The sequence below is a fragment of the Pristiophorus japonicus genome, chromosome 2, assembly GCF_044704955.1.
Source record: "Pristiophorus japonicus isolate sPriJap1 chromosome 2, sPriJap1.hap1, whole genome shotgun sequence".
Taxonomy (NCBI): Eukaryota; Metazoa; Chordata; class Chondrichthyes; family Pristiophoridae; genus Pristiophorus; species Pristiophorus japonicus.
This window is the reverse complement of record NC_091978.1, coordinates 269235923-269263145: the sequence shown is the minus strand read 5'-3', so window position 1 is coordinate 269263145 and position 27223 is coordinate 269235923. Positions and strand designations below refer to the sequence as shown.

Below are 27223 nucleotides of genomic sequence, written 5' to 3'. Positions count from 1 at the left end.
TGCAGGGTTTGCAGCTCGCCTGCACATTCGTTGGAGGTGTCCCATTGTTCTGCAGCCATTGCACGCATAGTGCTTAAAGCGGCATTGATGGGGCCAATGATCACCTCCGCAGCACCAACAGGGTGTTAACTGCCTCGCATTAACAAATGATGGCGGACTCTGGGTCAATTGAGGTCGGGCCACAGCAGCCGACGTGTCCGTTCTGGCGTGTACATTTCTGCTCAAAACCGACGTTACTTTATGCACAGTACTGGCCGAAACTTCTTTGTTCTGCAAAATCTGCTTGGTGTTGTCGCTGATGGACATAAATGGCTGGGCTATCGTTATGGCTTTACTCAGATTCGGAGTTTCTACAGTCAACAGTTTGCGAAGGATTGTCTCATGCCCGATGCCCAGTATAAAAAAGTCTCTGAGCATTTGTTCTAGGAATCCCTCAAACTCACAATGTCCTGCAAGGCGCCTTAGTTCGGCGACGTAGCTCACCACTTCCTGGCCCTGCGATCGTTGATACGTGTAGAACCGATATCTCGCCACAAAACGCTTTCCTTAGGATTTAGGTGCTCCCGGACCAGCATACACAGTTCTTCGTAGGATTTCTCTGTTGGTTTTGCTGGGGCCAGGAAATTCTTCATGAGGCCATAGGTTGTTGCCCCACAGACAGTTAGGAGGATCGCCCTTCGTTTAGTCACGTTCTCTTCCCCTTCCAGCTCGTTGGCCATGAAGTTTTGGTCGAGTCTCTCCGCGAAGGCCTTCCAATCGTCTCCTCCTGAGAACTTCACCAGGATGCCGACTGTTCTTTGCATTTTTGCGCGGTTGTTCGTTACCTCGTCGCCAATTGTTACGCTCATAATAAATGGTCAGACCAAGTACTGAGTAAGTGTGACCTTAACTCTTTTATTAAGGTTCCAGAGTGCAGGTACCTCGTGGGTGGCCTGCTTTATATACTGTGCTCTCAAGGGATGCTGGGATCCCTTGGGACTCCAACAGGTAGGCCCTCTGGTGGTGAGGCAGGTTACAAGGGGTTAAATACATAACAGAATAGATTCAAGGCAACTATAGCATTGTCTGAGTTACCATTTAGAATTTATTTTCTAGTTTAAATTAGATAACTCTGACCCTCCCCTCTATTAATGGTCACTAACTGGTACATGACACTGGCTCTGCTTAACACTAATCTATGGGAAGGAAGACTAATGGTCCCAATGAGATCTGTGAATCTCAGAGATGGTTGACAGTAACCCTTAGAAGACAGAAGCTTTCTTCAATCTAGTACTCCAGTCCACTATGGCGGCAGTCTGCGCATCCATTACAGAAGCGAAGACAGTCCTTAAGGTCTTTGTGGCGGGGACAACCATTGCTGATCACAATGAAGCAGCCACATGCTCCAAGGTGCACTGCAGTCAGGCAAAGACTGTCATAGTGCCGCAGATGTGGTCAGTGGACTCGTCTGATTGACCTGCCAACTGCTGTACATTCCAGTAGCCGGTTCCCTGTGCGGCACATATATGTGATGCTTTGCAAGCATTCCTCTTTTAAAAGCAGGATCAGTGAAATCTTGGTTTTTTCAGCTAAGGGCCAGCATCTCCCGACCCTCTGGTCAACAATATCTGGCTTGTTATCTTCCACCCTTAGCTCCTCCTGGCCACTCGAGCTCTGTGCATCACATTGTATGCTCCCCTCTGACTCACCGCCTGATGCCCCCTCAGGTGGATCCCTCAAAAAACTTGTCCTGATGCCTGCAAGCTGTCCAATGGGACATGAAATCCTGATTGAAAAATAACATTTTGAATCGGCTTTTAGCTTTGTCATCATAGTCTATGGCTGCACTCACTAATACATGGATTTGCTCCACAGACCAGCAATGTCGCACTTAGGAACTCTATTAGTTTTGTAGGATTTTTTAAAGTAGGTTATTACTTTTAGTAGTTTTGGCGAATCAGGTGAGTGAAAGTACCAGTTTTAACTGGACACGTGATAGCGTGGTGTGAGAGTGACTTTCAATGCTAAATCTTTCACAACACCTTTTAAAACTAAAAATGTTAGTAAGAACAATCAGTACAGCCTATGTATGACTGCCTGAGCCGTGCCAAGACAGTTACTATGCATGGAAGGTTCCAAATCACTCCAGTGTATATGAAGAATGATTGCTGACAGACTGAATGGGAGGATCTGGGCAAAGGTCAGCCCTCCAGGAAGTAGAAAGAGAGTTATATTCAAGATGTCAGTCCACAAACAGTCTGATGAGGAAAGTGTCTCAGATCATCACCTTGTGTATTGTAGTCTGGTATTTGGAACAGTGCCTGCCTGCTGTCCCCTATATTCATGTACTTCCAGCAGAAGTTACCGATTTGTATTCTGGAACAGGAACTCCAGCAGACACATCCCTATCTAGTTTGAGGACACTGAGATTAACTGGGCGCCCTACTTGAGATCAACTAACTCAGCACAGATCAGCCTTCCTGATCTGTACGGCATATTTCCATGTCACGGTGTTTTTCTTCACTGCACTATTGCTCTTTGTCCAAACAGTTAACATTGTCAGATCTTGTCATTTTGCAATTTGTTATTTTCCAGGTATGCAAGATTTCAACTACCTAAGCAGTAACTGCTTTGAAATCACAGTGGAACTGAGCTGCAAAAAATTCCCACCAGAAGACACACTCCCACAGTACTGGAAGGAGAATAAAGACTCTCTCATTAATTACATTGAGCAGGTTAGCAAAAATAATCCAGTAGATGATGACATTAAATCAAGCCATTTTAAAATGAGTCACTCTTCATCATTTATAATATATTGCAATATTAATACAGGATATGCAAATTTGAAGTGATTGACAGCCATGTCTATACTTTCACTGTGTTCAAGTGAGCTAGCAAGTAAAGAACTTGAGCTCATTTAGGATAAAATTCGATTGCCTTTTAGATTTGAGGTGCTCACTCATGTTATCTGCTGGAAACATACGTGTGTGGACACCAAACGAGAGTAGGGTTGGGCTCCACTATAATTGGTCACCATTGCTGAATATTTGTTGACACCCACTGTCGAAGCTCCTATGTGAAGAATGACCACTTGGCTGAGGTCCTTGAGTGCTGTGGATCTGTACCACTGGAGGACTAAAGAGAAAAAATTGAAGGGAAAGTTTTGGGGAGTAACATTGCATAATTACCGATACACTTTTTCCGAGTCAAAATGTTGTTTCTCTCAGAAAGTAGTTTGGATGTGACCAGCTGCGTCTAAAGGGGATATTTTAACTCCGGTTGAGAAGCCGGCTGGGCAAGTGGACCGCCAAGCTGATTTTAATGGCCAAGCCTCATTCAGATCTCATCAACCAATTGCCTGCCCAAAATGGGTGGAAAAAGGCAGTTGCCAACAGTTAATAATTAGGAGGTGCCTGCTAACACCCAAGTAAGTCGCCGGAGAGGGGAGGGGGTGTGTGACAGGCAGGGGAGTTTGTCAGCCTCTTGCCAGTGGGAAGCCTGGGGCAGCAGAGACCCAGACTTGGGCCCAAAGGGCCACTCCTGCCCCTTCTGGCCCAACAAAAGAAAGTTTCCTACATAACAACAGTGACAACACTTCAAAAAGTGCTTCATTGGCTATAAGGTGTGTTTGAGTTCCTGATGTCTTGAAAGGCACCATGGGCTTTATTTTCACCACCATTGGTCGCTATTCGTTTGGTGTCCACTGATTGATTTTTTTTGGAGCAATCGTGATTTTGCAATTTTGCTCAAAGTTTGTACACCAGCGGTGACTGTCAGTGCCGGTTTTTTTGTACGCAAGATTTTTTGCCGCAGGTCTGGTTGAAAACTGATTTCTGCGCCGTTTTTGACCCTTTACCCAATTTTTGGCAGCAATGATTTTTTTCAGGGCGTCGCACAGTGACCTTAAGTACCGATCAGAAAAACTCTATGTTAACTTAAGGAAATTGGCGCTGAGTATATTTGAGTTTTTGGAGCAAGGGAAGAAGATAATTTAAAGCACAAATTCATAATGATTTTTACAGAGGGAACTCGGAAAATAACTCATAAAGTTCATTTTTCCAACGGAATGTTTTTGAGAATGGGCAAATTGCGATTCCACCCCACCATTGAATCTCTGCTCACGGGGCTCCAGGCACGGGTCGGAGGAGAGCCAGCCGACCGAAGGATCGCTCCCTCGGCCGGACACAAGCACAGAAGCTCAGTGCTTGGATTCCACCCCCCCTCAGCTTGGAAAGAAGCCCGGGGGGATTGGGTGAATACAATCTCCGAGCTCCTGTGTTTCTGTCCATCCGAGGGACCGATCCTGCCGGCATGTATTCTGAACTGTGCATCAGAGATGGCACAACACAGCAGCAAACATAGGCATTGTGGTACAAGCTATAATTAAAGTGCCATAAATCTCTGTGCATCGCGTCTCCATAGAGACAGAGCTTAGACCAGGATGTGGTCCGTTCTGCTAGGGCATCATCCAGCAAAGGTATGTGTGTGCTGTGCTTCAGTAAGTCTCACAATAACAAGAATAACAAAGTTAAGAATATGAATTATGGGTGCAAATCTTACTATGCCTCATGTAGTAAGGTTAGTTTACATGCATGGCATATGGAGGCGATGGATAGTACCATGACGCCGTCGTCGCACAAACCAGATCGCTCAGGCTTTAATGGGGAGGAGGCCATACCCTGATCGAATCTTATAGAGACAAGCGCTCATACCTACACCTGAGTGAGGCAGACTGCATTCACAGGCTGCAATTTAGAAAGGAGGTCACCACCGAGATCTGTTAGCTAGTCAGGTCAGCCATACAGCCAAGAAGTGGCAGGAGGACTGCTTTACCTGTGGAAGTGAAGGTCACTGCAGCACTTGTCTCTATGCTTCTGGCTCATTTCAAGCAGCAACTGGAGGCATGTGCTGCATCTGGCAGCATGCCACACATTGCTGCATTCGACAGGTGACTGCAGCACTGTATGCTGTCATGTATCTTACGTTATTATATATAACTGTATCCTAACATGCTATACATGACTGTAATAAGATATGACCTGTAACCACCAGCATACCTTACCACCAGGGGTGCACTTGCAAGAGACAGGTATATAAGGACAGGTCTCAGGCAAGTGCAGCATTCCAGAGCTGTGAAATAAAGGTGCAGGTCTAGAGTGACCTTGACTTCACTACATGCCTCGTGTGAATCTGTACTGAGGGGACAGGACTTTACAGTGGCGACGGGTTACGGGATTACAGAATCCACAGAATGGCGAACAACGGATCAGATGAAAAGTACAATGCGGGAGACAATTGGGAGGACTTTATAGAAAGGCTCCAGCAAAGCTTTGTAACCAAAGACTGGTGAGACGACGATAAGGCAGACAAGAGAAGAGCCCATCTCTTGACCAGTTGTGGCTCGAAAACATACACTTTAATGAAGGATCTGTTGGCACCCGAGAAACCAGCAAGCAAGTTTGAAGAATTGAGCGCACTGGTAAGAGACCACCTGAAGCCAGCGAGCAGCCTACACATGGCGAGACACAGGTTCTACAACTACAGACGTTGTGTGGACCAGAGCATACCCGTCTTCGTGGCGGAACTTCGGAGATTGGCTAGTTTATGTGAGTTCTCCGATGAACTGAGGAGAGAAATGCTGAGAGACTTTTTCATTGAAGGAATAGGCCACACAGGCATATTACGAAAGCTCATAGAGACCAAGAACCTGACCTTAGAGGCAGCAGCACTGGTTGCACAGACATTCTTGGTAGGGGAAGAAGAAACGAGATTGATTTACAATGCAGGTACGACAACTAACGAAATATCGGAAGAAGTTGTTCACAGCACTAAACAAGCTGCTACCCCCACACAGAGACAAAACCGGGAGAACAGGCTCTCAACAGCAGGCAGAAGCCATCAAGGGCCACACGAACGGCCGTTCACACTTCATCAACCCACAATGCGAGCAATCAACTACAAACTAAGAGAAGCTCAAGAGAGATCAGGCAGACGCAGCTCATTCTTTGGGAACTCTTTGAACAATGGAACAGGTCTGTGCTGGAGGTGTGGGGATAGGCACTCGTCAAGGGGGTGTCGATTTCAGCGGGCTGTTTGCAGAAATTGTGAATATACAGGGCATTTGGCCCGCATGTGCAAAAAAACAGCAGCTCGGCTGGTATACTAATCGGATGGGTCAGAAAGCGGACCAGAAGATGGTGGGGACAGTACCCGGACACCTGTGTACAGTAGGTCAACACGATCAATGGCCGCTGCTCCTACAACAGGACGCCTCCTATAATGATGGGGATCCTACTCAACGGGATATCTGTCAACATGGAGCTGGATACGGGAACGAGTCAATCTCTCATGGGCGCTCAACAATTTGAACAACTGTGGCTGCATAAAAGAGACAGACCAAAACTCACAAGGGTCGACACCACACTAAGGACCTATACCAAAGAAATCGTACCAGTCCTCAGCAGCGCCATGCTCTCTGTCACACACAAAGGGACAGTGAACCGACTTCCCCTGTGGATTGTCCCCGGAGACCCCCCAGCACTGCTGGGGAGAAGCTGGCTGGCAAAACTAAACTGGAAATGGGATGATGTCCATGTCATGTCATTAGAGGAACAGACCTCCTGCTCAACAGTTATAAAGCGATTTGAACATTTCTTTCAGCCAGGTGTGGGCAGTTACAAAGGGCCAAAGTCAAAATCTACATCACACAGGATGCTAGACCGGTATATCTCAAGGCCAGAGCTGTACCCTATGTGATGAGGGAAAAAATTGAACACGAACTTGACAGGCTTCTGCGGGAAGGCATTATATCATCTGTGGAATTTAGCGACTGGGCAAGTCCCATCGTCCCAGTCATGAAGCCTGATGGATCCGTACGAAACTGTGGGGACTACAAATCTACCATAAACAGAATCTCCCTACAGGACCAGTACCCGCTGCCCAGAGCGGAGGACTTATTTGCCACATTGGCTGGAGGTAAACTTTTCTCAAAATTAGACCTCTCATCTGCGTATATGATGCAAGAATTGACCGAGGAATCCAAGCTACTCACCACCATCAACACACATCGAGGCCTTTTCATGTACAATCGATGCCCATTCGGCATCAGGTCGGCAGCTGCCATATTCCAGCGCAACATGGAGTGTCTGCTCAAGTCCATCCCGGGGACGGTTGTATTTCAAGACAACATACTTATCACGGGCAGGGACACCGACTCCCATCTCTGTAATTTGGAGTAAGTACTAAAGCGGTTGGATCGGCTAGGCCTACGAGTCAAGAAATCCAAGTGCCTGTTTCTCGCACCCGAGGTTGAATTTTTGGGCAGAAGGATTGCCGCTGATGGAATCCGCCCAACAGAGTCCAAAACAGAAGCAATTCGCCTGGCACCCAGGCCCCGGAATGTCTCAGAAATGCACGCCTTTCTCGGGCTACTCAATTACTTTGGGAACTTTATGCAGAACTTAAGCACGCTGCTGGAGCCTCCCCACGTGCTACTCAGGAAGGGGTGTGATTGGTTTTGGGGGGATGCCCAGGAACGCGCCTTCAATAAGGCACGCAACCTTCTGTGTTCCAACAGTGTTTTGACTTTTTTGACCCAGGTAAAAAGCTAGTTCTCACATGCGATGCGTCAACGTATGGGGTCGGGTGCGTTTTGCAACATGTCAATAGTGCAGGCAAATTACAACCCATAGCTTATGCCTCCAGGTCACTTTCGCGGTATGGTAGAGAAGGAGGCACTCGCGTGCGTGTATGGTGTCAAAAAGATGCACCAATACCTTTTTGGGGCCAAGTTCACGTTAGAAACCGACCACAAGCCCCTCACGTCCCTCCTATCCGAGAGCAAGGCAATAAACGGCAACGCCTCGCCACGAATTCAACGGTGGGCAGTCATGCTGGCGTCCTACGACTACACAATAAGGCACAGACCAGGCACAGACAACTGTGCCGACGCGCTCAACAGGCTACCCCTGGCGACCACGGAAGGGTCTGACTAACAGGACTGTGAGATAGTCATGGCAATCAATGCCTTTGAGTCCACAGATTCGCCCATGACGGCTCGCCAAATCAGAGCCTGGATGGCCAGCGACCCCACGTGATCCTTCGTAAAAAGATGTGTCCTAACCGGTGACTGGGCAAAGGCTCGCGATGCCTGCCCCGAGGAATTAAAACCCTTTTACAGGCGCATGCATGAGTTATCACTACAAGCAGACTGCCTGATGTGGGGCAGCCGAGTAGTCATGCCTCTGCGAGGCAGAGAGGCATTTGTCTGGGAGCTCCACCGCGAGCACCCGGGGATCGTTCTCATGAAGGCCATAGCCAGATCCCATGTCTGGTGGCATGGTACTGACGCGGACTGGGAGTTCTGCATCCGAAGGTGCACCATTTGTGCCCAACTCAGCAATGCCCCCAGGGAGGCTCCACTGAGCCCCTGGCCCTGGCCTACCAAACCGTGGTCGCGGGTGCACGTAGACTATGCGGGCCCATTCATGGGCAAAATGTTCCTCGTAGTTGTAGATGCATTTTCAAAGTGGATCGAATGTACCATTTTAAACTCAAGCACATCCTCCATTACTGTGGAGAGCCTCGCAACCATGTTTGCAACGCACGGAATCCCTGACACAGTGGTCAGTGACAATGGTCCGTGCTTCACCAGCGCAGAATTCCAAGACTTTATTATTGACCACGGCATAAATCACGTCAAGACGGCACCGTTCAAGCCGGCCTCCAACGGTTAGGCAGAGAGAGCAGTGCAAATCATTAAACAAGACATGCTTAAAATCCAAGGTCCCACGCTGCAGGGTCGCCTGTCGTGACTGCTGCTGGCATACAGATCTCGTCCGCACTCACTGACTGGGATCCCCGCCGCGCAACTGTTGATGAAAAGGACTTTAAAAACAAGGCTCCCATTAATCCTCCCAGACATGCACGAAATCTTTGAGGCAAAGCGCCGTAAGCTGACTGAGTATCATGACAGAAATTCGAGGGGGAGATGGAATGAGATAGGGGACAAACTGTTTGTACTAAACTATGGCAGGGGTCCCAAATGGCTTGCAGGGACAGTAACGGGCAAGGAAGGAAACAGGCTACTGGTAGTACAAACGGACAATGGCAAAACCTGCCGGAGGCAAGTAGACCAAGTCAAAAGCAGATTTACCAACAACACTGCGGAACCAGAGGCAGACTGCAATGTGGAACTCGCACCACACCTGGTGGACAGACAGAGGGAACAACCTGAGGAAAGGGCAATCCCAACAGACAGCCCAGGCGAGTCAACAAAATCACACCAATCGAAACAGACAGCCCAGGTGAGATACCAGCAACCACACCCAAAGAAAAACAGACACCAAGGCAAACAGCTGAACCACAACTCAGACGCTCCACGCGAGAGCGTAGACCACCTGAGAGACTGAACCTATAAAGACAATAAGACCTTGGGGGAGGGTGATGTCATGTATCTTACATTATTATATATAACTGTATCCTAACATGCTATACATGACTGTAATAAGATATGACCTGTAACCACCAGCATACCTTACCACCAGGGGTGCAATTGCAAGAGGCAGGTATATAAGGACAGGTCTCAGGCAAGTGCAGCATTCCAGAGCTGTGAAATAAAGGTGCAGGTCCAGAGTGACCTTGACTTCACTACATGCCTCGTGTGAATCTGTACTGAGGGGACAGGACTTTACATATGCCAAAAGGGACTAGTTCATCACTTTCCCTATACCACACAGGCAATCCGAGACAGGGCTGTGGGGTTCTGCAGAATTGCTGGCTTCCCAAAGTACAGAGTACCCACATTGCCTTGAGAGCACCTCTGGACGACTCCAAAGTTTATCAGAACAGGAGCGGGTTCCATTCCCTATCGGATCATGGCAGTGGATGCCAAATGCCCAGGTAGCATCCATGATCCTTTCATCCTACGCGAGAGCATTATATCTACCATGTTTCAGGAGCTGCCACAAGGGCAGAGCTAGTTGCTCGGGGACAAAGGGTACGGGCTCACCACCTGGCTTATGACCCCTTTATGCAAACCCTGCACTGAGCCAGAGCGTCGGTATAACATGTCGCACATAACGACACGGAGCATCATAGAGCAGACAACTGGCATACTGAAGCAGCGTTTCCGATGCCTGGACCACACTGGAGGCTGCGTGCAATACTTCCCTCATCACGTCGGTCAGTTCACTGTTGTGTGCTGCATGCTGCACAACTTGGCCATCATGAGGGCCAAGCCCTGGACATTGAAGATCCTCCTGAGGGGAGAAGGGGGGGGGGGCGGTGCGGTGGGGGAAGGATGAGGAGGCAGACAACGAGGTCGAGGAGGAGTAGAAACAGCAACAGGAGGAGGACGATGACAAACCCATGCCACCACCTCAACCCGCAGGACGACGGCGGAGGAGGCAGCCTCGTGCACCGATAGCCATAGCTGGAGACTTGCGTCAGCAGCTAATCCTTGATCGCTTTGGTGCCTGAAGGCTAAACGGCCCGACAGTGTTGACTCTTTGCACCTGTTAGTGTGAAAAAAGAATGTATATCGTATGTACGTAATGTTGTGTTAGTTTATGTTGCTTTAATTCAAAAAATAATGTGCAGGATTCTGCTTAAATGTTAAAAATAATTAGGTTTATTAAACATTCGTACAGTTATAATTAACTTTAATTTGAAAAATTGTATCAAACTTTAAACTTTTCAATGAAGAATACAACAAGTAGCAGCAACAAACAAACAAACAAGCTCTAGCTGCAGCCATCTCTCCTCCCCCTTATTTAAAGACTGTAGCACTGGGTGCTCCTCTTGCCACCCTACCCCTACCTGTGCCCGTTGTCTCAGACTTTTGCTTCCTCATCATGACCCCAAGAGTTTTTCTGCTTTCTGCGCGAAGGCGCATTTGTTGTTGGTGGCATTGGACAGGGACAGACCTAGCAGACAGCAATGTGGAAGACCCGGGTTCATCGTTGCAATCTTCTTCAGTCTGTGGATGAATCCTGGCGCACTACCTGACTTTGGTCTGGGGATTGGAAAGTGAGTGTCAGCAGTGGATGCTGTCAATTGCTGTTGGGCAATGACAGCTTCAGTGTGTCCACATATTGCAGCAGCTATCTGCGACATACCCTCCCTAATCTGTACCGACACTGCACCAGCTGCCTCCAACATCCCCTCCCTCATCTCCAACATCCCCTCCCTCATCTGTCCCGACAGTGCTCCCATTCCTCAAGACAGTTTTGCTACATCTACTGACAGTCCCGCTAATTCTACCCTCACCCCACCCATGGTAGCCAGGAGCTATCTGGTTAGTTCAATGCTGTCCCTACTCATTCCCATGATCTGTCCCATGTTCCCTGCATCCTGTATTTCAGGTTGAGCTCTGCTTCCCACCCTCCTCGGCCGTCTCCCAGGTGTGACCCACTGGGAGCCGCAGCCTCAGAATCTACCGCATGAAATGTCACGTCTATTGTATCGCACAGAAAAGGGCTTGGCATCCTCAGGGGGTTTGCCTGCTCCAGTTGCAATGTGACCATGTCATCATTGGGGTCTTCCTGCTGCCCTTCATTGTCCAGCTCATCCTTGTCCTGAAGTGGATTATTAATATCTGGACTGACGGCTTCCTGATCTTCGTCTTCAGCTTCTGTCTCTTCCTGATGTGCAACATCTGCAAAACATAACAGAGCAGATGTTTGGTTAGCAGCAGGGGAGGGGGCAGGGTGACATGAGTACGCAGCAGGGCTTACCCTCTCGGTAACCTGGGCCTAGCGTCCACATTGGTGGTTAATCTTCTCTTGCGAAATTGAATCATATCAGCGATCCTCTGTTCCATGGCTGTTAGTTGCAGCTTACTTGACGAACCTCCTCCAGTTTTTGAACTTTCTCAGTTCATCAGTGGCACCTTCTTCTGCAAAGATGAGAATAGAGCTTTTTAAGAGAAGGTCCTTCCGCTGTGGTGGCCACACACACATACACATACACACAAGTCACATTTACAAATGTAATTGCAGTGCATAAGTACTTACAGTAACTGCTTGGCCAAAGTCCTGCCACTTCTTTTTGACCTGCACGCCACTTCTCGGTCATGGCCACTGCATTGACCTCTTCTGCAACTTGTTCCCAAAGTTTTGCGAGTAGAGAGGGTTTCAGTTTCTTTTGTCCCATTCTTCCTTTGTTCTCAAGCACATCCCATCTCCTCTCAATTATTTCGACCAAGGGCTCAATTTCTTCTGCTAGAAATCTCTTGGCCCTTCCCCTTCCGCTTGTCGTTCCCCTTCCCCTTCTCCTTCCCCTTCCCTTGGATCCAACTTTTGCAGCTAAAATTTAAATGTCCAGATCCAGCTCCGATCCAAATGTGCTCTCACAAGCTGATGATCCAGACCAGGAAGTTCACTGTGGATGTGCGGACACACCTGTCACATGGAAAAGGTTTTTTTTTTTGGCGCACACTTGAAGCTCCAACCCCAGATTTAACTTTGGGTACCGCAGCTCCAAAATTAAATTTTGCTTTGGCAAAAATTGTTTTTTTACCTCGGCGCAAACGGGCACAAAAACATCGGCCGTACATCCTCCTGAGCGCCAAAAATCAGCAAAGAGGAAAATAGAGCCCCATATAATGACAAGTTTTCTCTTTCTTTCGTTAAAGGTTACCTCACAGGACCTCTTCCTCTTTCAGACCAGGTTTCACTGATCAGGTTAAAATGCCATTAGGATCTTATGTACATTATAGATCTTCAATTTGCATAAATGTATGACGCTCAAGTCTGATTCAGGTGGCTACCTTGGCTGCCTGAAAAATCGCCGTGAGGTGAGAATGTGGCAAGCTCCAACCTCAGTCGACACTGAGCAGAGGGCAGGAAGTTTTCCGCAGGAGGAAACTCTGGTGAAATTCCTAGTGCCAGAAGCATAGAAAACATAGAAAATAGGTGCAGGAGTAGGCCATTCGGCCCTTCGAGCCTGCACCACCATTCAATAAGATCATGGCTGATCATCCACCTCAGTACCCCTTTCCTGCTTTCTCTCCATACCCCTTGATCCGTTTAGCCGTAAGGGCCATATCTAACTCCCTCTTGAATATATCCAATGAACTGGCATCAACAACTCTCTGCGGCAGGGAATTCCACAGGTTAACAACTCTCTGAGTGAAGAAGTTTCTCCTCATCCCAGTCCTAAATGGCTTACTCCTTATCCTTAGACTGTGATCCCTGGTTCTGGACTTCCGCAACATCGAGAACATTCTTCCTGCATCAAACCTGTCCACTCCCGTCAGAATTTTATATGTTTCTATGAAATCCCCTCTCATCCTTCTAAACTCCAGTGAATACAGGCCCAGTCGATCCAGTCTCTCCTCATATGTCAGTCCTGCCAGCCCGGTAATCAGTCTGGTGAACCTTCACTGCACTCCCTCAATAGCAAGAACGTCTTTCCTCAGATTAGGAGACCAAAACTGAACACAATATTCCAGGTGAGGCCTCACTAAGGCCCTGCACAACTGCAGTAAGATCTCTCTGCTCTTATATTCAAATCGCCTTGCTATGAAGGCCAACATACCATTTACCTTCTTCACCATTTGTTGTACCTGCATGCCAACTTTCAATGACTGATATACCATGACACCCAGGTCTCATTGCACCTCCCCTTTTCCTAATCTGCTGCCATTCAGATAATATTCTGCTTTTGTGTTTTTGCCCCCAAAGTGGATAACCTCACATTTATCCACATTATACTGCATCTGCCACACGCTTGCCCGCTCACCTAACCTGTCCAAGTCACCCTGCAGCCTCTTCGCGACCTCCTCACAGCTCACACTGCCACCCAGCTTCGTGTCATCTGCAAACTTGGAGCTATTACACTCAATTCCTTCATTTAAGTCAGTAATGTATATTGTAAATAGCTGGGGTCCCAGCACTGAGCCCTGCGGCACCCTACTAATCACTGCCTGCCATTCTGAAAAGGACCCATTTATCCCGACTCTCTGCTTACTGTCTGCCAACCAGTTCTCTATCCACGTCAGTACATTACCCCCAATACCATGTGTTTTAATTTTGCACACCAATCTCTTGTGTGGGACCTTGTCAAAAGTCTTTTGAAAGTCCAAATATACCATATCCACTGGTTCTCCCTTGTCTACTCTACCAGTTACATCCTCAAAAAATTCCAGAAGATTTGTCAAGCATGATTTCCCTTTCATAAATCCATGCTGACTTGGACCGATCCTGTCACTGCTTTCCAAATGCGCTGCTATTTCATTTTTAATAATTGATTCCAATATTTTCCCCACTACCGATGTCAGGCTAATCAGTCTATAATTACTGGTTTTCTCTCTTCCTGCTTTCTTAAAAAGTGGTGTTACATTAGCTAACCTCCACTCCATAGGAACTGATCCAGAGTCGATAGACTGTTGGATTCCGGAACAGCAGCAATGGAGTTCTGAAAAGTACTCTACCTTCATCGGTTCCTGACCAAGGAACAACGGGCCTGAAATTCAGTACCTTAATGTCGGCTGTTATGGCTGGTTTTGTAGAGAAATGGCTTCCGCCTCGCTTCCAGCCTCTTGTGGCATAGGCCACATTGGTGAGGGCAAAAAAAGGTGTAGTTTACTGTCATCTGAGGCAGCGTTAGGCACCTTATTTGAATATGTTAGTGGCCTAACACCTGCTTCTGCTACCTCTTACAGATTTGGCTTGCGTCTGAAGCAGCCAGCACCAGCGATATTTACTCCCAGTAAAACAAATGTTAAGCAGCACTGAATGAAAAAAAGCTAAGTGCTTATCATTATCATCTCCGACCTCCAGTCCCTCTCTGATCTCCCCTCAATGCTAGCCATGATTTCTAGGTCCCCCCCTGATGCTGCCCTGAGTCATGACCTCCCCCCGATGCTGGCCCCCACTTCTCTTTTCCCCCCCCCCCCAACCCGGATCCTGGCCTCGACTCTCCCCTCCTGGCCCCGAGTCGCAACCTCCCCAGAGTCTGGGCATTCAGTGTGTTTAGTACTGAGCTGAACACCACCACAATAATACTGAGCAGGCAGCACCAAAATAATAGTGCTGCCTGCAATCCTTCTACGGGCACGACGAAACCTCGCCCCGCAGTGGCACTGCCCGTTTTTGGGCTTATCGGAATTCTAGGCCAACATGTTTCCTCTGGACATCATAACAGAGGGGGAGAAAATGGGCATAATTTTAAAATGACATTGTAATTGTACACATTTTACTCTTGTTTATGAATACTACTCTCCTTAAAAAAAGATGGTTTGAAATTCATTCTGGCTTGCATTAAATGTAATGAGTGGGGGGAAATTGACCATACACGATCACTCCTGGACACCATCGGTGGGGTGGGTGATGAGGTATCGGGACTGTCAGGAGAAGTAACAACACTCCCGTGAGAAATGGGAACACTGTCCGGGCATATTGGAGATGGAATGTCGCAGGTCGCTGATACACTGTCGGTGAACATGAGGGAGGGAATGTCGGAGGTAGTTGAGACACTGTCGGGGCACATGAGGGAAGGAATGTTGGAGGTAGCTGCTGCAATAAGGGAACATGCCCAGACTCCACGACAATTGACAGAATCAACTGCCACTCCAACTCCAATCCTCTGAAGCGGCCCAAGCCGGGCCTTCCACATTACCGCCTGCCCATGCCCCCCAACAAGAAGTGCGCATTACCCGATGTTTTTTATAGTCTCTTGAATACATTTGAACACTCTTAGTTCAACTTAACTCTATTTATTTGGGAGATCTCAGACAGCCATGGGGAGCTTAAGATGTCGTTCCTTCACAGACCCTCTCTCTCAATACAGCTCCCTATACCTCCTAGCTAGAGGGCGCTATACATTATATCATGTCCAATGTCCATGATTTTTTATTTCTGTACATAGTGCTCCAGGTATTTTGGTGTTGTGTGGCTTCTGTTGCTTCGCCTCAAACTGGTTGTTTCAGTGGTGTTCTGTGCACTGATCACTTTAGTCCCTCTTTCAGTGCTCTGAGGGGAAATATCAGGCAACATATCCCTGTTTTCAAATGTTGTTGTTGAAGTGCTGTTTCGTGTGTTAGTTGACTGTGTTGGCAGCAAGTCATCTGTGGGTGTCACTGAGATCTCTAGAGTTTCGATGAATGTCTCAGCACTTTTTCTCAGATGTTTCCTATTTCTGCGATACTCATGGCCTTCTTCTGTAATGACCTGATACGACTGAATGCCGACTTGTTTCTGAACCTGAGCCTTTTGCCACTCTTTGCTTTCTCGTTTGTTTGAGACTCACTGTTTCTCCTTCCTGCAGCATAGGAAATGCTGTAGCACCTCTGTTGTAGTAGTGTGCTTTGTTTACGATGACGTCGTGTATGATTCTTGGTTTGAGTAGTTCATTTGCGATTGGGATGTTTGTCTTTGTGCGGCGACCGAGCAAGCGTTGTGCTGGTGAACTATCAAGGCCTTCAGTTGGTGTATTTCGCCAGATGAGAAGGTTCATGTAGAAGTCACCACAGTCTTTCTTTGTCTTCTTGATTAACTGCTTTGTGAGCTTAACCGCATTCTCAACCTTTCCGTTGCTTTGTGGATATTCTAGTGAGTTTGTTATGTGATCGAATCCATGTTCTGTGGCAAAGTTTGTGAACTGTTGAGTTGAAGGGATGTCTCAGGGATTTTGGTTCGACACAGTGATAGCCATTGAAGACTATGCCATCCTGTGTTGTAAGTTCGTCACAAACTTTGAAGTATGCATGCGCTTCAGGCGGGCATTCATGTGTTGTTTCTGGCCATCCTGTTGCGACCAATTGTATGACCAGCTGTAGTGTGGAGTCACTTGCAGTTGCGCGTTGTATGGTAGTCAGTCCTTGTTTGGAGAGTGGGAGAAATCCACCATGTGGATGCATTCCACTGCAATTTCTGTTGGTGATCTTTCCACATTTTCGAGGTGTGCATGCGAGAGGGTGTCTGCTAGGACATGTCTTTTCCTGGTTGATACTTTATTTTGATGTCATTGGTTGAGCCAAATGAGCAGACGTTGTAGTCACTTGGATGCTGCTGATAACGGCTTGCGTCGTATAGCAACCAAAGGCTTATGGTCTGTTCATAGCGTGATCTTGCGACCATATACATGTTGATGGTTTTGTTCCATTCCGAAGACTTGAGCAAGCAGCTCCTTTTCAATTTGAGAGTATTGTGTTTCTGCTGGAGTGAGCGCTCGGCTCGCGTATGCAATTGGTTATCCCTGTTGCAGAAAGACAAACCCAAGACTCTTGCTTGAAGCATCTCCTTGACCTTTGGTTGCAAGTTTGTGGTCAAAGTACCTGAGCACTGGAGAATCTGTCACGCATTGTTTGATAGCTTCAAACACTGGGCTCAAATTTCGGCCTGAGTTGCTCCTATTTTTTTGGAGCAACTAGTTTGGAATGGAGCATCTTAGAAATTGCAATTCTCAGCATTTAGTTTGCTCCAGTTCTACTGAGTTAGAATAGCTTCATATTAGAACAGATTTTTTTTTCAAAAGGGGGCGTGTCCAGCCACTTATGCCTGTTTTGCAAGTTTAGGCAGCGAAAACTTACTCCAAACTAACTTAGAATGGAATAAGTGTAGATTTTTGTACACTCAGAAAAACCTTGCCTACACATAAATCAGGTGTAGAGAACGAGAGATGGGGGAGTGGGAGGTTTACAAACATTAAACACTTCACTTTTACAAATAAAGAGCCATCATCAATAATAAATGATAAACCAATAAATCAACCAATAAATCAAAAAAATAAAAAATAAAAAAAATAATAAAAAATCAATCAATAAATAAAAAATTAAGTTTCTACTCACCTACTGCAGCACTGGGAGTCATCCAACAGCGTGTTGGGACGGGCCCCCTCCCAGTGTCTGTGTATGTGTGTCTCTCTCTCTGTCAGTGTCAGTGTCTCTCTGTGTTTCTGACAGCGAGGAGGGAGGAGAGGAGAGGAGAGGAGAGGAGAGGAGAGGAGAGGAGAGGGAAGGGAGGGAGAGAGAGAGACAGGGAGGCTGAACGGGCCCTGCCGACAATGCAGATGCCTGGCCGGGATGTCAAAGACTTCGGACAGGCCCCGCCTCTAGCAAGATCCTGGGCGGGCGGGCCCCGTCGATGACACAGGTGCCTGGCCGGACTGCTGAAGACTTCGGGCGGGGCCCGCCCCCAGCAAGATGCCGGGCGGGCAGGCCCCGCCGAGGACGTGGAGGGAGAGAAGGGGAGAGAGGAGGAGGATCTGAACGGGAGGGGTGGGGGGCGGGTGAGTGGGAGCTGAACAGAAGGGAGGGAGGCCCGAGGCCCAATCTTCGCCCTGGAAGCCCATTCAGTCAGGGCTAGGGGCATGCTTCGGGCCCCTCCCGCTCAGCCTCGGGGGCGCGGAGCTACTGCACATGCGCGCACATTCTAGCACGCATGTGCAGAGGTCCCGACACTGTTTTCAGCGCCGGGACCTGGCTCCGCCCCCGACCCCTTGTGCTGCGCCACGCCGAGCACGAAGACGTCCTGAGGAGACCGGAGAGTCACAAGGTAAGTTTTAGGTGCCCTTTTTATTCCAGAAAATCGACGCACCTTATGGAGGTGCGCCGTACTTACAAAGGGCGGAAACTTGGGCCCTTTGTCTTGTTCTTTAGTCCATTTCCAGATCGTGTCTTTATGAGTAAGCCATCGCAGAGGCTCGCTGAGGTCTGAAAGATCTGGTAAGAATTTTATGAGGTACTTTGTCATGCTGATTAATTGTTGTACACCTGCGAGATCCTGCGGTTTCTGCATTTAGTTGATTGCGATTACTTTGCTTGGGTCGGCTTTGAGCCCACCAAGAAGTGTGCCTTACCCGAGATGCTCAAAAGAATAAGCTTGGTACAAACCTGAGAAACACTGTGCCACCGCCTGTGGGCAGGGATAGAGTCACCAAGACCAAGCGCAGCGGGCGGTCCAAGAATAAGGTGGAGGACAGATGGGTGCAGCCTTTGTTTGCTGCTGCTGTTGTTATTATTATTGTTATTACTGTTATTCTTATGTTATTATTTAACTGTTCTCAAATTAAAAGCTTTTTGTAAGTGACATAAATTTACAAGTTTAAAAGTTTGTGTTATGTCTCAAATAAAGCAATGTGACTGAGTACTGTAGACTTGAGTAAGTGTGACCTTAGTCTCTTTATTCTGACTCCAGAATGCTGGCACAGCATGGGAGACCTGTTTAATTGCTGTGGTCCCAAGGGATGCTGGGATTCCTTGGGACTCCAACAGATGCACTCTCTTGTGGCGGTAGAATGCTGGTTACAAGGTGTTGCATACATAAGTTTGTAAGTGATCTTAACTGAATAATTTAATGTTTGATACAAGAATATTTTTTATTAAAGTTAAGTATAAACAAGTGTTAACATTTTGAATAAACCTAATTATATATTTTAAATTATAACTGAATCATTTACATTATTTGTTCCATTATTAACACAACTTTTTGAACTAAAGAAGTATCATTTGCATTATTTGTTGCATTAACACAACACAACATTATGGAACAGGTCCAAACAGTAAACATGGTTCATTTGGAATAGTTGCCTTTAGGCAGCAAAGTGTTCACGGATGAGCTGCTGGCGCAAGGCTCGACCATTGTTAAAGGGGCACGATGGCCCGCCCTCCTCCACCGTCGTGCTCCGGGTTCAGGTAGCTGCATGGCTTCCTTGTCCTCCTCGTCCTCCTCCTCCTCGTCATCTGCATCTTCCTCCTCTTCATCAGCCAATCTCACCTCAGGTGGGTCTTCTACTAGCTGCTGTTGCCTCATGATGACTAAGTTGTGCAGCATGCAGCAGACAACAGTGAACTGACCGACAATCTCAGGGGAGTATTGCAAGTAGCCTCCAGAATGGTCCAGGTATCGGAAACGCTACTTCAAGATGCCAATGCTCCTCTCTCTTATGCTGCGAGTCGCAATGTGCGACATGTTGTATTCCCGCTCAGCTTCCGTCCGGGTTACGTGTAGCGGCAGCATGAGCCAGGTGGCGAGGCTGTACCCGTTGTTCCCCAGCAGCCAGTTTTGCCCTTCTGGTCTTATTTCTCCATAAGTTTATGGTCTACAGTGCTGTAGTGATATCCGCCCTCCTATATAGCTCAGAGATGAGGACCGTATACAGTAGACACCTCAAAGCGCTGGAGAAATACCACCAACGCTGCCTCTGCAAGACCCTGCAAATCCACTGGGAGGATAGACGCACCAACGTCAGTGTTCTCGATCAGGCCAACATCCCCAGCATCAATGCACTGACCACACTCGACCAGCTCCGTTGGTCGGGCCAAATCGTCTGCATGCCCGACACGAGACTCCCAAAGCAAGCACTCTATTTGGAACTCCTACACAGCAAACGAGCCAAAGGTGGGCAGAGGAAACATTTCAAGGACACCCTCAAAGCCTCCTTGATAAAGTGCAACATCCCCACCAGCACCTGGGAATCCCTGGCCCAACACCACCCTACGTTGAGGAAGAGCATCCGGGAGGGCGCTGAGCACCTCGAGTCTCGTTGGCAAGAACAAGCAGAAAACAAGCGCGGGCAGCCGAATGAGCGAGCGGCAAGCTAGACTCCCCACCCACCCTTTCCTTCAATGACTGTCTGTCCCACCTGAGACTGTAATTCCCATATTGGACTGTACAGTCACCTAAGAACTCACTTTGAGTGGAAGCAAGTCTTGCTCAATTTTGAGGGACTGTCTATGATGATGATGATCTGGCTGCTGCTGAAACATGGCAGATATAGTGCTCTCACATAGGCTAACAGCATCATGGGTGCTGCCAGGGTATCTCGCATCAACGGCCATGATGCGATGTATGTCGTCACAGACGAGCTGCACGTTCATGGAGTGGAAACATTTTCTGTTCCTGTACATCTCGGAATCCTCCAAATGTGCTCTCAAGGCGATGTGGGTACAATCAATGCAGCCCTGTACCTTGTGGAAGCCAGCAATCCTGGAGAAACCCACAGCCCTGTCATGCATTGCCTGGGCAGTCATGGGGATCTTTATGTGGTCATTCTTCTGAGCATATATTGCAGCAGTCACCTGCCAAAAGCAGATATGTGTTGCATGTTGAGAAATGGCACACACATCCCCAGTTGTGGCCTGGAATGATCCAGATGCATAAAATGCAAGTGCAGCTGTAACCTTTACTTCAACTGACAAAGCAGTCCTCCTGATGCTCCTAGGGTGTAGGTCTGCTTTTATTAACTCACAGATCTCAGTTACAACTTCTAAGCGGAAACGCAGCCTTCTCATACAGTGTGCCTCACTCAGGTGCAGGTATGAATGCCCGTCTCGATATACCCAATGTGGGTAAGGCCTCCTGCCCATCATCCAACGTGCTCTGAGATTCCTCAGGTGATGCTATCTAATCAATCTTCTCCTCCACAGCACCATCATGCAGAAGGTTTGCACGAGGTAAGGCATTGTCAATATTGTCCCCCTAATTAAATTGTAGCTTTGCAACAAACTTAAAACACTAGTTCAAAGCACTCACATCTCTTCTTCTCTCTCTCTCTCACTCTCTCTCTCTCCCCAAGGTGGATACCTTAGTATGGACCACACCCTGGTCTGCGCATGCACAATAGGCTTGCTTACAACGGGAAGCTAGGCATTCAATGAAGACATTTGGGGCAACAAAGTCTAATTAAATTCTTGAACTTTTGATTTTTTTCAAAGTACCACCCCACCAGCGAATCTCTCCTCACTGGGCTTGAGGGTCGGAGTGTCAGCCGTCAGAATTGTTCCCTCTTCCGGACAGGGGCTCAGGGCCCGGCTTCCACCCCCCACCCCCCCAGACTACTTTTGAAGCCGAGCCCTGAGCCCCTGTGTCCGGGCGAGGGAGCGATTCTGCCAGCCGACTCCCCGACCCTCGAGCCCAGAGGGAGAGGTTCGATGGTGGGGTGGTACTTTGAAAAAATCAAAAATTGAAGAATTGCATTACACTTCCAATTTCTCCCTTTTGACTGTCAAAAAATGAAGATTTATGATGCATATTCTCTGCCTTCTTCACTCCCTCCAAATCTTTGGCTAAAAACAATGGCGTCTTTCTGCGCCGATTTTGTAATGTGCGCTGATTTTTGTTAATTGCCCAAAAGGTTTTTTAGGAGTGGTCACATACGCCGTCGTAGAAAAAATGTAAGTTGGCCAAACTTGCTTAAATGTCAAAAACTGCTGCAGACATAAGGTTACGCCTCCATGACGCAAATAAAATCATACCTAAAAAAAAAATCATACCTAAGTGAATTACGCTGGTGCAAAAATTTTGGGGAAACTTGGAGATTTTTATTTACTCCCCAAAAAAACGGTACACGCCAAAAAAAACAGCGCAGATAATTGGGGAAAATTGAGCCCTATGGGCCTAATTTTGGCCATGACTTACATCAATTTTTTTAGAGTAAGTTGTTTTTTCTGGCGTAAGTTTAAAAAATGCCATTTTCCCCCCAAAATTTGCTCCAGAGTAAGTCAGTTAGGTACGACTTTTTTTAGTTCAGTTTTTTTTTCAAAAGGGGGCGTTCCCAGACTTACGCCAATTTTGGCCATTTATGCCACTTTGGCCAGCTAAAACTTACTCTATATCGACTTAGGTCAGCATATGTGGCCAGTTCTGAAAAACCTTGCGGGCAGTTAAGAAATCGGCGCAGGTTAGTCCATTTAAAGCACCAAGACTTACAAAGCACTAAACAAACCACAAAAAGTAATAAGCAATCAATTAATAACAAATAAAAAATAGAAGTCCCACTTTTATGCTAGAATCAAGTTTTTTTTTTAAAGTTCTCCCCCCCCCCCCCAATCAAAACACTTTCTCCCCCCACACCGCAAAACACACTTTCTCCCCCCTCCTCCCCCAAAATACTCTTTCCCCGCCACCCCCCCACAAAACACTCTTTCTACCCCCCTCCAAAAAACTTTTTTCTCCCCCAACACTCTTTCTCCCAGCCCCCCTCCCCACCCAAAACACTCCTCCTCTCTATACCCCCCCCCCCCCAATCAAAACTCTCAAGCACAACCATCAATAAATAAAAAAATAAAACTGAAGTCCTACCTCAGCCCGGGAAGTCAGCAGGCTGGCCGGCCAGTGCGGGAGGCCACTCGGCCAGGGATAGGGTGCGGCGAGATTGGGCGTTTCTTCGGCCAGGGATAGGGCTGTGAGCATCGGGTCCTGCTCACAGCCCGCAGGACAGGCTGGGAGGGCGAGGAGCATTTAAGGTAAGTGCGCCGAAAAAAGGGTTTGGGGAAAATTGGGCCCTATATTACTGCATCTAAAAATGGTTTACAAAAAACTTTTGAAAAAATCCTACAGTTTTCATCATCCTTCGTGAGTTGGGGCAAATTTTCATTAACTATTGCGTGGCATGCGATTAATTCATGGGAGTTTGCATTACTGGTGAAACATTACCAAATGGACCATTGAGTGGCATCAGGCCCAGTGTACACTGGGGTACAAAGGTGTCACTGAATTGTTTTGACATAAGTCCATGGCCAATGAACTACAGGTAATGGGTTCCCAATCTCACCCATAGGACAAGTACTGGATGGAAAAAGAGAGACAGACAGACAGAGAGAGAAAGAAAGATGGACTGAGACAGAGAAAGTTAGAGAGCGACAGATAGAATGAGTCAGAGAATAAGAGGGACAAAGCGAGAGAGAGAGAGAGGGAGAGAAAGAAAGTGGACCACACTCCTCATCCCTGGCCAAATCTGGGGTAGATTTTTGACTATGCGATGATGTAAGATGGTTGATAGTAAGGCAGGAGCCTGATTTACATCTCACCCATCAACTTCAATGTAAATAAAACTGGGGCGAGCTGGTGGTCGGTTGGATTCCAATCTGAAGCTGTTTTCAGTGCAGCGCAGTTCAAAATCCTCCCTTTGCTCCAATGGAGTGACTCCATACCCACCCAACACCCACAAAACCATTCCAAAATCCCTCCCATCCCCCAAACCTACCCCACACCCCCCAAACCAGCCCCATTACACACCCCACATCCTTAAGTCCACCCTAACCCCCAAACCTGCCCCAATACACACCCCACATCTCCAAACATGCACAATACCCACCCTACATGCCCAAAAATACCCCACAACCCATTCCACAGCCCATTACCCACCCACAGCCCCAACCCGTCCCACCACACCTAAACCTGCTCCACACCCCCAAACCCACCCTGACACCCACCACCCCACTCCTCCCCCCCCCCCCCAAACTGATCATTAGTCCCGGTTGCTCCCATCACTTTTCAGCCCCAGGGCCCAATTCCCCCCTCAGTCAATCCCCGACCATTCATTTACTTTTGATGCCAGTTTGGGCTCCAGCTCACCATTCATATTCTCATCGAGCTCCCCATCAGCTCCGGGGTGAAGATGCTTGGCAGGTCCCCGTACTCTGGGGCCCTTGCCGGGTATCCACGGACTAACTGAGCATGGCGGTGATTCGCAGCTTGAAGTCGAACCTGAGCCTCGCCTGGTGGCGCCTTTCACCGTTATTGCCGCCGCACAAGAGGGCAGAGACCCGGCTCCAGCTCCTGGTCCCAGTCCAGCCCCAGCTGTGAAGCCAGCGGCACCTCGAATGGGCATGGACGCCAGTCTGGCGCTGACATCATCCGAGCCCCTTCAGAAGGAGAGTGCTGGGTGGGGCTGGGCCAAGCGTGCCTCGCCCCTTTAAGGGTTTTAAAGTGAACAAAAAATCTGCTCGACAAAAAAATCCAGACCCGCTCCCCTGGCGGCAGTTTCAACGCATCCCCCCCCCGCCCCACCGAAACTTTCAAAATTATAGGATGAATGCGTGACTTTGAAGAGGCTGAATATAATGTCGTGTCATTAAAACGAACTGCGTAGGTGAGGAATTCTGAAGGAAAATCACGAGTTGGGCAATTTTCTAATTAAAAATCGAGTGGCTCACGATTAATTTGTGAGAGTTGGTATTACTGTTGTTATAACATTGTTAATTTTGAGCAATCCATAAGTCTGAGGTGCACAATGTATTACAGCAAGCAATAGATCTTGCATCTTATTTATGTAAAAGAATACTACTCTGGCTTCTGGGCAAAAATCAATTGTCTCTTTCTCTCTTTCTCTTTCCCTGCTTTGTCTCCTGGTGTCTATTTCTCTCTGTTTTTTGCTTTTTGTTTTTCTCTTTTATGGCACAGAACGAGGCCATTTGGTGTATGTGCTGGCTCTTTGAACAGTTCTTTCAATTAGTCCCACTCCCCTTTTCCCCATGGCCCTGCAAAATTTTTCCCATGGAATGCATTCAAGAGAATTCTTTTAGTCAGTATGTAGTAAGCCCAACACGAGGGGGGCGGTATTCGATTTAATTTTGGGGAATGAAGCTGGGCAGGTTGAAGGGGTGAGCACTTAGGTGCTAGTGACCATAATTCAGTCAGATTCAAGTTGGTTATGGATAAGGACAAGAATAGGCCTGGAATAAAAGTTCCGAACTGGGGAAAAGCTAATTTTACTAAGTTAAGGAGTGATTTGACCATAGTGGACTGGAAACAGCTACTTGTGGATAAATCAGTGTCGGAACAGTGGGAGCCATTCAAGGAGGAGATCCGGAAGACTCAGGCCAAACATGTGCCCTTAAAGAAAAAGGCTGGGAAAAATAATTCTGGAGCCCCCTGGATGTCTCGGGACTTACAGGGGAGAATTAAGAAATAAAGGGACGCTTATGTCATATTCCAACAGCTAAATACTTTAGAATCTTTAGAAGAATACAGAAAGTTAAGAGGCAAAATTAAAAAGGATATTAGGAATTCTAAGAGAGAGCATAAGAAATTCTTGACCAGTAAAATTAAGGAAAACCCTAAGATGTTCGATAAATATATTAAGAGTAAGAGGGTAACTAAAGAAAGGGTAGGGCTTATTCGAGACCATGAGGGTAATTTTGTGTGAAGGCGGAAGATGTTGGTCGGGTTCTTAACGAATACCTTGCATCTGTTTTCACAAAGGAAAAGGGTAATGCAGATACTGCTATCGAGGAGATGTGTGATATTCCGGATGAAATAAATATAGTGAGATAGGAAGTATTAAGAGGTTTATCAGCTTTGAAAGTAGATAAGTCCCCAGGCCTGGATGAAATGCATCCCAGGTTGTTGAGCGAAATAAAGGAGGAAATAGCAGAGGCCTTGACCATCATTTTGCAGTCCTCTTTGGATATGGGCATGGTGCCGGAGGATTGGAGGACTGCTAATGTAGTACCCTTGTTTAAGAAGGGAAAAAGGGATAAGTCGAGTAATTACAGGCCTGTCAGCCTAACCTCAGTGGTAGGGAAATTATTGGAAAAAATCCTGAAAGACAGGATAAATCTGCATTTGGAAAGGCAAGGATTAATTAGGGACAGTCAGCACGGATTTGTTAAGGGAAGATCGTGTTTGACTAACTTGATTGAATTTTTTGAGAAGGTAACTAAGAGGGTCGATGAGGGTAGTGCATATGATATCGTATATATGGACTTTAGCAAGGCTTTTGATAAGGTCCCACCTGGTAGACTGGTCATGAAGGTTAAAGCCCATGGGATACAGGGCAAAGTGGCAAGTTGGATCCAAAATTGGTTTGGAGGTAGGAAGCAAAGAGTAATGATTGATGGATGTTTTTGTTTCCAGTGGGGTTCCGCAGGGCTCAGTACTGGGTCCCTTGCTTTTTGTGGTATATATCAATGAGTTAGATTTGAATATAGGGAGTATGATTAAAAAGTTTGCAGACAACACTAAAATAGGTTGTGTGGTTGATAATGATGAGGAAAGTCATGGGCTGCAGGAGGATATCAATCTACTGGTCAGGTGGGCAGAGCAGCAGCAAATGGAATTTAATTCCGAGAAGTGTGAGGTGATGCACTTTGGGAGGGCTAATAAGGAAAGGGTAGACACATTAGCGGCAGGCCACTTAATAGTGTAGATGAACAAAGGGACCTTGGAGTGCTTGTCCACAGATCCCTGAAAGTAGCAGGCCAGGTGGATAAGGCATATGGAATGCTTGCCTTTATTGGCCAAGGCATAGAATATAAGAGCAGGGAGGTTATGCTTAAATTGTATAATACTTTAGTTGGGTCACAGCTGGAGTAGTGTGTGCCGTTCTGGTTGCCGTATTATAGGAAGGACTTGATTGCACTAGAGAGGGTGCAGAGGAGATTTACTAGGATGCTGCCTGGAATGGAGAATCTTAGTTATGAGGACAGATTGCATAGGCTGGGTTTGTTCTCATTGGGACAGAGGAGGTTGAGAGGAGACCTCATCGAGGTGTACAAAATATTGAGGGGCCTGGATAT

General features: G+C 47.3%; 1 protein-coding gene across 1 annotated transcript in view; it reads left to right on the top strand.

Annotated features, from left to right (window-relative positions):
- cpe (carboxypeptidase E) overlaps positions 1-27223 on the top strand; it is a 155722-nt gene that overhangs the window by 106567 nt on the left and 21932 nt on the right. Inside the window, exon 6 of the mRNA XM_070864333.1 lies at positions 2575-2714. Within this exon, the coding sequence (XP_070720434.1) occupies positions 2575-2714 (140 nt within the window). The remainder of the gene's footprint in view (positions 1-2574; positions 2715-27223) is intronic.